This window comes from Microtus ochrogaster, chromosome 1, assembly GCF_000317375.1.
Source record: "Microtus ochrogaster isolate Prairie Vole_2 chromosome 1, MicOch1.0, whole genome shotgun sequence".
Lineage (NCBI taxonomy): Eukaryota > Metazoa > Chordata > Mammalia > Rodentia > Cricetidae > Microtus > Microtus ochrogaster.
In genome coordinates, this window is record NC_022009.1 from 67,081,615 (window position 1) to 67,095,466 (window position 13,852).

Here is a 13,852-nt window from a genome sequence, read left to right on the forward strand (position 1 = left end):
GGGCGCGCGTCTCTCCCCGCCGCTCGGGGATGCGCTGCTGCCGCTGCAGGTCGCGAGCGGCGCGGGTTCCGGGGAGACTGAGGCAGCGGCGCGGGGCAGGGGTCAGGCGGCCCTCCTGGACCCAGAACTAGGCTCGGGCAGGTTCCGAGGAGGTCTGAGTCCTCTCGGCCTCCTGGCGGAAGCCAGCCCTGGGCCTAGGAGGGAGGAGCGCCGGAAGGTCCTCACCGCACACCCCTGCAACTTCTCTGTGACTCTACCCCTCCTCAAGGCGGTTAGAATGCACGGGGCTGGAACCATTGGGTAGTTAACTCTTGAACGTTACCGGGTTACCTGGAGCAAGAAAGAGAAAACCTCAGGGTGACTTAAGTGTCTAAAAATGGTCTCCTTTCCCAGAAATGATTCACGGATTAAAACCTCTCATGCCTCCTGGCACCTGCAGCCCAGGAAATACAACGCTTAGGCCACGGTGACAGACTAGACATCAGTCAGTTCAGTGCGAGGAACGCTAACCTATATACTTTTAAAATTTCAATGCCACATCAACTGCAGATTTCAAGGCAGTGATACATCTTAGCGAGGCAGAAACTTACTGCTTTGAGACCAAAATATTCATACTTCTTTTCCCCTGCGCTAGAAAAGCTTTTCAAGTAAAAACTAACAAGTATGTATTTCAGTCAGTCTCTTGTTTATTTTACAGTGGGCAATCCTTCTTAAATAAAGCAGTCTCAGAAATAACCCTAGAACTGCCTGCCACTCCCTCCTACAAATGGTGGGGCTTTATTTTTAGCAACTGTTGCAAATTGAAGTATTCCAGCTTTATTGGGAATCCAAACTAATGATGTCATTTGATCCACTCTGTTGGCTGCCTTGATTTCTTTTCGGTAAGCCGGAAGTACAGTACGGAAGTTAATTATTCCAAATCCATGTGCCTTTTGATTTCCCAGACTTCGTGTGAAGAATGCCTGGCTTAACACAGTTTGTCTGATGTTTTGTGTGGCAGGAAGATCATTTTTAAGTGAGTCTCTTCAAGTATTTCCCAGTATGATAAGACAGTGTCTCAGGGTGAGGTACTTGTGTTAGCTCGACAGAAATCTGGTAATGTTGGGGAATATGCCTTTAAATGTTCACAGCTGAAGGAAGAACCAGAAGCTCTGTGATCATTTACAAATCAGCTGTCTTACTGGACTGAATAACAAAACAAGTTGAACAAGTTGCCCTGCATTAAAACAAAAAAAACGCTATCTCTGATGTTAGCTGCCTGTCTCTGGTTTTTTTTTTTTTTTTTTTTTTGAAGACAGTCAGGTCTTCAAGCCCTGTGCCAAAGCAGTACTTTGCATTGCAGGCCAAGTTTGTGTAATTACTTAAATAACAAATTAAGGACAGTGTGTACAGAGTAGTGAAAATATTTTACACTGACTCAGTAATAAATGGCCATTCTAGTTGCTACACCCATAATTCAGTTCAAAAAGTCTAGATTATTCTAATAAGTGCTCACTGGGTTGAGTCACAAGCAGTAGGTTAATTGTAAACTTTATAAATGGAAAAGTTTGAGGAAATCAATAAATCAGAAGAATAAATGTTTTGCATTTACAGAACACTATATGAATCCTGACTTCAACTAATACTTGAACCAAAAAAGGATAGTTTTGTTTTTAAATTTCTTATTACTGCTTATTTTGTGTGTGTGTGTGTGTGTGTGTGTGTGTGTGTGTGTGTGTGTAAATAAGTAAGTCAGGACAACTTGTGGGAGTCATTTCTTTCCTAACCTGTGGGTCCCAGGAGTACAGCTCAGGTCCTCAGGCTTGGTGGCACTCTCATTTGCCTCCTGAGACGTCTCACTTGCCTTTCTGTCATTTTATTACAGAGACAATTCTATGTTCTACTTATTTATTTGCAATTGAAAAATGATTGATTTCTTACCTCTATAAAATATTTTTGCTGCCTGACATGATGAAAAACCATGACAAAATCTGGTATTTTCCCTTAATGAAAATAGTGAATTTTGGGGCTGGAGAGATGGCTCAGTGGTTAAGAGCATTGCCTGCTCTTCCAAAGGTCGTGAGTTCAATTCCTGGCAACCACATGGTGGCTCAGAACCATCTGTAATGAGGTCTGGTGCCCTCTTCTGGCATGCAGGCATACACACAGACAGAATGTTGTATACATAACAAATAAATAAATATTTAAAAAAAAAGAAAATAGTGAATTTCATATTACTATTTCACACCAATTTTCAAATTATTTATGCTAAAAGTTATTGTGTTATTACATATTTCTGGTATATTTTGTGTTCATAGTGTATCCTTTTTCAATAACTATTATATTATTAACAGCATCTCAGTTATAATAACATAGGACCTTTAGGTGCCTGGTATATTATTATTATCATTGTTAGTAACTATTATCTTGCCAGTACTGGCAGTCAAACCACTTTACACATGCTAGTGGTAGCTGTTGACCACATGCAGTCATTAAAATTTAAAATTTATGTCAGAGAATGTTTTCTTTTGGTTTTTCAAGACAGGGTTTCTCTGTGTAGCCCTGACTGTCCTGAAACCCACTCTATAGACCAGGCTGGCGTTGAACTCACAAAGATCCTCCTGCCTCTGCCTCCCAAGTGCTGGGATTAAAGGCATGCACCACCACTGCCTGGCTGAGAAGAATGTTTTCAATAGCATATTTATGCATACAATGCTGATTTCTACTTTTAAACAAAAGTCCTTGTCAGGAAATAGATAGTATAAGGGTTCTTTATAGGACAACATAGCTCATGTTTTCACAGAGCTGCTGTGTAGGTATATGCTAACCTGGCGATGGATGTGGAAGCCATGATGAGGCTTCTACTCATGACATTCTCAGCATCCTATGTTGAGTGTAGGCTTAGTGTTGAGTGTGTTTTATGAATAGAGGAGGAAATAATATTATTTCTGTATTTCGCAATATAGTGACAAAACGTAAGTCTCACTGACCCAGAAGAATACATAGAATGACTGTGACTACACACAAGCACAACCTGCAGGCAGGTGTTTCTTTACCTGTTGATGGAGGCTGTAATCCCAGCATCTGGAGGTGGAGGAAGGAGAATTGTGAGCTGGGGTAGGGTGGAGTTCTTAAATTGTTCGTAAAGGCCCCTTCAGATTTGTACTGATTATTGTCTTCAGCTTCACTGAGAACATTGGCAAGCTCTTAGCCAAAACTCCCTCGATTTTATTATCTAGTGTTTCTCCACGCTTGCTTGTATCTGTGCTTAATTCTTCCTTTCTTTCTGCTGTCAGAGAAAGTGAAGCCCTCTTTTTCCAAGTTTACCAGCTCCCTTGTGGTTTTGATACTGCTTTTCTTCATAATTCTTTATAGTCCCTGTCAGTTATTATAAGAGTATGTGTCCTTTCTCTTTTCCTTTTGCCTGTAAACACAATTAAGCTTCCCTCTGTTAACTTTCCCTGCACTATACCTAACGGCCAAATGTTCTTTAATTGAATAAAATTGAAAAAAGGTTTATCCTGCATAATAATTCTATCTAATATAGTTGAAATGTGGTTCGGTTGAAATTTTAACTATAAAACATAATGGTTTATAAGGACAGAAAAAATGTGACATCTCAATTATATCTATTTCTGTGATAGTCAGATGACTTAGCAGGAAAAGATACTTCTCACCAAGCCTGATGTGCTCAGTTTGATAAACTCTGGGACTCACTTGGTAGAAGGAGAATTGTCTCCTGAAAGTTTGTCCTCTGACTTTTACATTTGTGTGGTAACATGTACCCACTCCCCAACTATAAATATAATAAAAAAATTGTTTATTTTTAAAATGTGGCTATCTTAAGTTTAAAAGTAACATATGTGGCTTGTATCCATTGTTCATGTTTTATTTTTACTAGTACCACTATATATGACATCAAAAGTAACTTTGGTTTCTATGGAGCACATTAAGTCTATATCTTTATTTTTTTAATTTTTTAATAAAGGTTTTTTTTTATTTGTTATTGTTTATTCTCATATGTTACATCCTGATACAGTTGTTTCCCCTCCTTTCTCTCCTCCCAGTCCTTCCCCCTGTTGTGAAATATTATTTTAACTGGGCAAAGATTTGTTTATGCTGTAAAATATTACTTTAACTGTGTAAAAGTGTGTTGCTTTTGTTTATGTTGCATTTGTTTAATTATGTACAGATGTGTTGCATTTGTTTCACCTTGCCTGCCTAAGTAACCTGATTGGTCTAATACAGAGGTGAACAGCCAATAACTAGGCAGACAAAGGATAGGTGGGGCTGGTAGGCAGAAAGAATAAATAGGAGGATGTAGGCAGAGACTGCTCATTCGTTCTCGGCCACCCAGACCCGAATAATAACACAGAAACTATATTAATTACAACACTGTTTGGCCAGTAGCTTAAGCATATTTCTAGCTAACTCATACATCTTAAATTAACCTATTTCTATTAATCTGTGAATCATCATGAGGCTATAGCCTACCAGTAAGGTTCTGGTTGGTGTCTTTCTCCTTTGGCAGCTACAAGGCTCCTCCCTGACGCTGCCTACTTTTTCTCTGTATCTGTTTGGAATTAAGCCATTAAGCAGCTTCTTTAATAACCAGTGGTAATAAAACATATTCATAGCATACAGAGGGGAATCCCACAGGATGTGGAGAATGAGGAAGATGCCTGAGGCCAGAAGCTAGGCAGCTGTTAGCCAGCCAGAAGGGAGGTGCAGTGAAAGTAGAAGGAAAGAAAAGTAAGAAGCCCTGAGGCAAAAGGTAGATAAAGAAAAACAGGTTAATTTAAGTTAAAAGAGCTAACCAGAAAAGGCTAAGCTAGGCTGAGCATTCAGAACTACTAATAAGTCTCCATGTTATGATTTGGTAGCTGATTGGTGGCCTAAAAGAAAAAGCCCTGATTATACCCCCCAGCCTCTCTTTTCCCCTAAATCCACTCCTCCATTTCCCTTCCTAAAAGGACAGGCCTCCCGGGAATATCAACCAAACATGGCATTTCAAGTTGCCAGAAGACTAGGCACATCCTTCATATTAAGACTGGATGACACAACCCAGCAGGAGGGAAAGGGTCCCCAAAGCAGGCAAAAGAGTCAGAGACAGCATTTGCCTGTTCCCACTGTTAGGGGACCCACAAGAACACCAAGCTACATAACCATAACATAAACACAGAGGGCCTAGGTCAGACCTCTACAGGCTCCCTGATTGTTAGTTCAGTCTCTATGAGCCCTGGTTAGTTGATTCTCTGGGTTTTCTTGTGTCCTTGACACCTCTGGCTCCTACAATTCTTCCTCCACCTCTTCTGCAGGATGCCCCAAGCTCTACCTAATGTTTGACCGTGGATCTCTGCATCTGTTCCCATCAGTTGCTGAATGAAGCCTCTCTGATAAAGAATTATGCCAAGCTTCAACCCAGAAGTATCATTAGGAATCATTTCATTGGCTTTATTTTATTTTATTTTTCTGGTCGTGGTCATGTTTGGTTTCTATCCTAGGTCTCTTGGGCTATTGAAGTATCTAGCCTCTGATGAGAAAGTTTTTTGTTTTTTTGCTTGTTTGTTTGTTTGTTTTAAAAAAGAGAGAGAACTAAGAGGAAGCCGGATGGTGGTGGCACACGCCTTTAATCCCAGAATTTGGGAGGTAGAGGCAGGTGGATCTCTGTGAGTTCGAGGCCAGCTTGATGTACAAGAGCTAGTTCCAGGACAAGTTCCAGTGCTACAGAGAAACCCTGTCTTGAAAAACAAAACACAAAACAAACATACAAAAATCTCAGAAGAAACTGCAACAGAGGTACTCTAAAATGTTGGTTCATCTGAGCCATCCGCTTCTGTTGGAGATTTTTTAGGAGGTCTTCCTTGATCAAACCTTATTTTTCTTAACCCAAAATGAATCCATAGCCTTTTACTTCCTTTGGAAACAAAATCAAAATCTCTTCTCCAAAGTAATGTACCTTTTGACTTAAATTTTGAAGTCAAGGCATTTTCAAAATATATAGGTTGGATTAATCCAACAACATTATAATCAAATGACTTTCAGCAGCTATTGCTCCTTCCTCAGCAGTCAAGCAATTCAAAGAAATCACAATGACATATAGTGTGCAGATTCTCTCTGTGTATTTTCTATCTTTACATGGAAGCTAAGCCGGGGCAGAGGAGATCTAGGAGTGCTGGTTTTTCTTCTGAATTTGGGTGGCTAGGTTTGTGTTAGGCTCTGGCCTGTGCCTATGGCTAAAAAGCCTCCAGGCAAACTGCTTTTTTATAAATGTGCATCCCAAAAGTTGATTGCCAAATGAAGTACGATTAATAAAAATTCAGAGACAGAAATTGTGGTTTAACCTGAAGACCAGGAAAACAAAGCAGCCAGCCACTGGCTCTTACCTCAACTTCAGTCCAAAAATGGCGATCCTGCATGAGACTTGAGTCTGTGAGCTGGCTTCCTCTCTAGGGCTGGAATTAAAGGTGTGCAACGCTGGGATTAAAGACATGCACCGCCCAGTTTCTGTGGCAAATTAGTAGGGCTACTGGGATTAAAGATGTGTGTCTCCACTGCCTGGTCTGTAAAGCTGACCAGTGGGGCTGTTTTACTCTCTAATCTTCAGGCAAGCTTTAATTTATTAAAATACAAATGAAATACCACTACAATATCCTAGGCTGGTCTTAACTCATGGCCTTCCTGTTCGATCTCCTGAATGTAGTAATTATGAAAGTGTGTTCATAAGTCTGAAGGTTTTCTTTTGGTCAAGGTGAAGTGTTTGAGGTGTCTAAGTATTCCCAGGCTCACTCAGGGACCTCACATCAGAGCCTGGTGAGGACCGTTATTGTCATTAAATGCCTTTTAGGTTCATGTTGTCCATACTAGTATTCACGTGTGACTATGAAAGACTTAAAAAATATGACTTGTGATGTGTGTTTGTAAGTACATACTGGCCTTTGAAAACCTAATTTGTTGAGGAAATTAGGATTAAATATCACATAATAATTTTAATTGAAATTATGTTGAGATATAGAAATATGAAAATATATTTTATTAAATTGTTACATGTTTACTTTTATTAGCCTTTAAATATGAAAGCTAAGGAAATAACATATTTGGGTATTTCTGTTTTATTACATTGTGGTAACTGTAGCCTCACTCATAAATAAATTTAAGAAAATTTTCAGTTCTAAGGACTTCTTGATTTTATTCATGTGTTTGTTCTTTAGTTTGTTTCCAGAATTATCTAAATAAGGAATACCTTATTTTTCAAAATGCAAAACTTTTAAAAAATGAGTTCATGTACAGAGTAGATGCCGTTCTTTGCTTTGCTTTTTCCCCTGGAATCTCTTTATCAAATTCAGTATAAGAAATGTGTATTTATTTTATCAGTATGGGAGATATTAAGGCTTATTTTTACTTTAGTTTGGGGATTGTAAGTGTGTGTTTAATTTTAATTCTTCTGTATATATGGTTATAATGGATCAAGTAAGCTTTCCCCAGTGTTGTGAATAAGTCCTACAAGTTTCTTTTGCTGGCTTCTTATCACTTGAAAATGGCTGTGTGAGACATTTAGGATGCTGTTGTTTTTTAATGCTGACTAGCTCACTTAAAGTTATCTCTATAGTTTCAGTGGAAGTGTAGCACAAATGTTATAGTGAATTATTTAGGGAAAAGCACAGCAGCAAGAACAAAGTCTAACGTAGGTGTAGTACGTCTATCATTTCAGAGTTTGGGAGGCTGAGGCAGGCAGATTGAGAGTTCCAGGCTTATATATAAATTCCAGGATTATAGAGTAAGAATAAAGTATGGAAAACATAAAAAAAAATGAGAGACTGTGTATTCAGCAGAGACACCATTTGTTTGATTATTTGTTTTAGTGGGTATTTTTGTTTTTATTGGTTTGTTTTGTTTTTGAGACAAGGTCTTGGCTTGTGTTGCCCAGGCTACTGGAACTCACTCTCTTCCACATCCTGGGATTACAGTCTTGTATCACCGTGCCCAGTTTAAGTTCTCAGTTGGTTGAGTCTACATATGGACCACAGTAGTACTACATTCTGTCTGAGTTAACCTGTGCAGAAAATCCTAAACTGTAATTTCTCTTTAGGAAAATTTACATCATATGCCAAATTTCCATATTTCATTTGGAAGTAAAATACCACCAAGCAAGGAATAAATAGGATAATGTTCATAATACATTAACTCAGTCATTCTCCGATATTTTACGAAGGTTATGAACAAAACATTTTATATGTATGCATGCGGTGCATATGCAGTTAATGCTTATGTGAAGCAGGCATTCATGATATGCTACTTATGGTCTGTATTAGGAAAAATTTCAAGTATATATAAAAATACAGAAAATGACATATGAGACCCCATTTATCCTTTAACCAACTTGGTAATTATTAGCTCGAGCCAGTGTTGCTGGGTCCCCTCGCATGCTGTCTCTACTTCCTGACTAATTTTAAATCAAACCTGAGACATTATTACCCATAATTATGTTTCTATCTCCAAAGAAAAGAAATCTGAAGTATATGACTACTGTAATATTCTATGTATTTCCATTTTCCTCTCTTTCCTCCTAGTCTCAAATTTTAGAAAGCAGTTCTTTAAAGTATACTGCCTTTTTCTTGTGCTAGTGTCTAAGGAGAAGAAATTATAGAGAGATCAAATGAATTTTAAAAACATCTTGCTTCAGCATATCATATTGTATATCCTGAACTTGTATAGTTTTTACTTGTCACTTAAAATGCTTTGCCTATGATATGAAATATGAAAAGAATATGTGCACTTCTAATTTTTGAGGAAGCAAGTCATGCTTTTGTCTTCCTTTCTAAAAAGGATGAACCAAACCCATTCTCTCCCCTCCCTCTTCCCCCCCAGGCTAAAGCAGTCTTGCTTCTTTCTCTGCTCTCCCTGCCAGCCCTGCACCCCCCCCACACACACACACCAGGCTAAGGCCTCTTTTCTTGATTGCTGCAGTGCTTCCCCGTGGCCCTGTGGTCTGTTTGTCAGTTACTAGCCAGCCAGAGAGATCTCACATGTTAGTCCTGCCTGTAATACCTCTGTTTGCAGCCTCCCAGGGCTCTGCTTACCTTCTTTTCATCTGTGTCCTAGCCTGTTCTCCAGATTACTTCTCACTCCCCATATACTTTCTTTTTCTAATAAAGTTTTTTTTATTCTTGGAGAATTTCTTTTTTTTTAAAGATTTATTTATACAACATTTATGTATACAACATTCTGCCTCCATATATGCCCACACGCCAGAGGAGGGCGCCAGATCTCATTACAGATGGTTGTGAGCCACCGTGTGGTTGCTGGGAATTGAACTCAGGACCTCTGGAAGAGCAGTCAGTGCCCTTAACCACTGAGCCATTCCTCCAGCCCCCGAGAATTTCATATAATATATTTTGCTCAAATTCATTCCCTTAACTCCTCCCAGATCCTCCCTTTTCTCCCTACCCACCAACTTTCAGAGCGTGCATTCATATTTCCTCCCTCTTCCCTCATCCTCTCCCCCTTTGCTCTCTCTTTCTCTCCTTCCTTTTCTTTTTCTCCCTCTGAAAAAATGGGTGAGGCCAATTTGTGTTGGCTGACTGCTCCTGGGTTTAAAGGCCTTCCCCAGAGCAAGGCCAGTACACCAGGTGTCACACCATGGAAGCAAACCTATTTTCCCTCCCTTGGCAACAATCAAATGCAGATGGCTCTTTAGGGAAGGGTGTGAATTCACGTCTAACTCACCTCCTCCATACTGAGATTCTGTTTTCTCTAGCTTGATCTCATGCAGGTCTTGTATTTATATTTTCACAGTTGCTATGAATTTGTATGTATATCTGCCTTGTTGTATCTGGAAAAGTTTATTTGAAGTCATCTAACACCTCTGGCTCTTAAAATCTGTCCAACCTCTTATACTTAGATCCTTGAACCTTGAGGGGAAAGGTTTTATACAGACATTCAGTCAGGCTGAGCACTCTGAAGTCTTTTGTTCTCTACATGTTGACCACTTTTGGGTCTCTGTGCTAATTGCTGTATATTGCAAGAAGAAGCCTCTCAGTTGGGGGGTGGGGTGGGAGGACAAGGATTCATGGAGATGGCTACAAGTCATTAAGAGTCATTTATTGGCATGTCCATTTAGCAGGTTAGTAGTAGGTTTTCCCCTCAGGCTCATGATCTATCAAGCCACAGGTTCTTGGCCTCACTAAGAGTGTCTCATATCTCATGGAGCAGGCTTTAAAGCTAATTCAGTAGGTTACTCCCAGAACAGTCACAATACTGTTGCGCCAGTGGGCATATCTTGCCATGCAGGTTGTGACTGTAGTTCTCAGTGTTCATAGCTGGATGGGACTGTTGATTACTTTTCTCTTCTGGTAGTGTGCAGCACTATGAACTCTCGTCAGTAGAGATACGTTTCCAGTTGAGTGCCAGCTGAACATATACATGTTTTATAACTCAAGTTTATGGTATTTTCAGCAGTAGGTTTTACTGTCAAGTTCTTGGGAGTAACAAATAGCATTGGCAATAGCCTGTAATTGCAGGAGGTGGTTGACAACTCAGAAAGGTAACTCATTCCTAGTACTAGGAGCTTCACTTAGTAATGGATGCGATCTGATTATTGTTCAGTCACTATAAAGTCACTCAGTTTAAACTAGAAGCTTCCACAATGATAGGTTTCTATGTGACTTTTTCAAAAGTCCTTCCGGGTCAGTTATTTCTCCCTATATTCCCTCTTCTACCCTGTCTTTCCATCCCTCAGCCATTTCATCTTTCCTGTTCCATTTCCCCCTTCCCCTTTCTCCTTTTATAATACTGTATTTTTTCTTCCTTGATAAAGCCCCCCCCCCCATGTCTGCTGACCTCCATGTGCATACCATGGCATGCTGACACCCTCCCCTATGGGAATACACAAAGTAAAAAATCAAATGAATTTCAAAGACTTTTAATAAATATTTATAGCTATAGATGATGGTTTTTCTTTTCTAGCTATGCCTATAGTTATTTGAGCATTATTTGAGTTATTTATGTTCTATTTTTTTTTTGAGACAGTTTCTCCATATAGCCCTGAATGTCCCAGAACCACTTCCTAATGTTGCATTCCTCATGCTGTGGTGACCACCAGCCATAAAATTATTTTCACTGCTACTTCATAACTGCAATTTTGCTACTGTTATGTAACATAATGCAAAAAATCTGTGTTTTCCAATGGTCTCAGGTGACTCCTGTGAATGGGTTGTTCGGCCCCCAAAGTGATTTTGGCCCACAGGTTGAGAACCACTGTTCTAGAGCCTCTTCCTCTCCCTGCCCCCCTAAACTTTAAATTCTTTAATGCAGATTTAAAGGGAGTTGATACACTAGTTCCTTGCCAATGTTAATTAACGTTTTGGTCCCCAGTTGGTGGAACTGTTTGTAGGAGGTGTGGCCTAGAGCAGGTGTGTCACTGGGGCCTGGCTTCGAAGTTTAAAATGCACACTTCATTCCCAGTTAGCACTCTCTCTTTCTGCTCCCAACCTGCAGACAAGACGTGAGCTCTCAGCTTTCTGCCACCCTGCTTTTGCTCTGACCCTCTCAACAAGCTCCAAATGAAATACTTTCTTTTGAAAATTACCTTCCTTGGCCACACTGTCTTACCAAAACTATAGATAAGTAACTAAGACCCTCTGCTAAGATTATTTTACTGTTAAGATTATTTGTTTGCAGGGATGGTATGCTAATTGCTTTTTATTGCTGTGATAAACACCATGACCAAAAGCAACTTGGCAAGAAAAGAGCTTACTTTATCTTATGGTATATAGCCCATTGTTTATGAAGGGAAGTCATGGCAGGAAGCTCGCGGCAGGAACTAAGTCAGAGGCCATGGAGGAACGTGTGATACTTACTGGCTTACTCCCTGTGGCTTGCTCTCAATCTCTCTCACACTGGGACATCAATAATGTATCCAGAAAATAACCCATAGACTTACCTACAGGTCAGTCTGATGGAGGCATTTTGTTAGATGAGTTTCCGTCCTCCCAGTTATCTCTAGCTTGTGCCAAGTCAACAAAGCACAAACCAACACAGATAGTCTTCTGAATTTGAAGGCAGAGCATCTGTTCCTCAAGAAATATTATAAACATATTTCTATCTATATTTCAGGAAATCCTACCTGTTAACTAGTATAAAGAAAAAGTTGGGTGGCATAATCCATCACATGAATCGTACTCTTTTGAGAGTAAAACTTTTTGAAACTAAGTTGATCTCTGGTTATAGAAGAGGCTAAAAATAATCTATCAGGCTATCAGGCATGGTAGTCAAATTAGCTAGACATATTTCTCTTTCTGTCAGTAAGAATCTGTCACAGCAGAAAGCAAGGTACTCACAGGAATGAAAAACAAGGAATGCAGTAAAGAAAGCTTCTATAGCTCTCATATCTGATTTTTTTTTCTTGTAGCATATTTGAGAGTGTAAACTGTTTTTCCTTATTGAAAGTGTGACTTATTATGAAGATAATGTGCCTGTTCACTTTTGAAGAAAAGCACTGGTGACTTAACTGTAGTACTTAAGGGGATTCAGCTGACGTGCAGTTTACAGCCAATAATATGTATAATCTGATCAGTTATTTAAACCAATAGTAAAATATTATACCAACTGGCCTGTTGACTAGTATTCTTTTTCTGTTGTTTGGTCTTAGGGTTTTGACCCACCACATCAAAGTGACACAAGAACTATTTACATAGCCAACAGATTTCCTCAGAATGGCCTTTACACACCTCAGAAATTTATAGATAACCGGATCATTTCATCTAAGGTAAGGATAAACAATTTTATTATAACACTGTAGATGTGGATCTGGGAATATATTCATAGCTCATTTGTTAGAATGCTTACCTGTCATTGTTCTGTGGTGTTTTACTCTTTTGGCTTTTTTTTGGGGGGGGGGGCACCATCCAGCACTCAAATAAATCACAGAGGCTTATTCTTACAGTTATGAATGCCCAGCCTTAGCTTGAATTGTCTTTTGTCAGGTTTTCTTAACTTAAATTATCCTGACTACCTTTTGCCTCTGGGCTTTTTTATCCTCCTCTTACTTCTGTATTCTTCCTTTCGCTCGTACTCCATAGCTGGCTCTGGGACCCTCCTTTCCTCCTTTTCTCATTCCTTGATCTCCCTTCTCCCAGATTTTTCCTTCTGTTTATTCTACCTGCCTACCAGCCCCGCCTCTCCTTTCTCCTGCCTCACTATTGGCCATCCAGCTCTTGATTAGACCATAAGGTGCTTTAGACAGGCAAAATAACAACTTCACAGAGTTAAACAAAGCAACATAAAAGAATGCAATGCATCTTTTCATCATTAAACAAATGTTCCCCAGTAAAAACAAATGTAGCATATCTTAAAATAATATTCTACAATGCTAATGCTTTTCCTCAAACACTGATTTCATCTTTTCTTGGATGTTACTTTAGCTCAACAGTCCCTCTTCTCTGTCCTTTTCTTTCTGCTGTCACATTATGTCTGTGTATATGATGATGCTAACATAGTAGATCATTTGTGCGGTGTTCCCATTCTCATCTGTAGTTTGAACATTTTATAGGTTTTAAAATAGCCTAATTTTTAAGTCTAATTTCTGTGTTTAAAATTTAATTTTAGTCATTTCCGTCTTCCCATTCCCCTCCCCAACTCCTCTAACGTCCCATTCCCAGCTGTCACTCTGTCTCAAATTTATAACCCATTTTTCTTTGTTACTTCTACATGTATAAGTACAACCTGTTGAGTCCATTTAATGTTACTTGTATGTTTGTGACTTCATGACTGACCCCTGGGGAAGACTAGTTCTACTGCTCTTAGCTTTCCTCAGTTACCCGCCTTTGTCCAGGTGAAAAGCCCACTGAGATTTCCTCCTTGTGTGTTAGCATGT

The 13,852-nt window shown here is 39.4% G+C and overlaps 1 protein-coding gene across 4 annotated transcripts in view; it reads left to right on the forward strand.

Annotated features, from left to right (window-relative positions):
• Positions 1 to 13,852, forward strand: part of Atp11b (ATPase phospholipid transporting 11B (putative)) — a 95,813-nt gene that overhangs the window by 428 nt on the left and 81,533 nt on the right. For all 4 annotated transcript variants that reach the window (XR_003377405.1, XM_026782240.1, XM_005343792.3 and 1 more), the window contains exon 2: positions 12,629 to 12,745. Coding sequence is in view for 3 of the 4 variants with exons in the window: in XM_026782240.1 (XP_026638041.1) it covers positions 12,629 to 12,745 (117 nt within the window). In the remaining variant the exon portion in view is untranslated. The remainder of the gene's footprint in view (positions 1 to 12,628; positions 12,746 to 13,852) is intronic.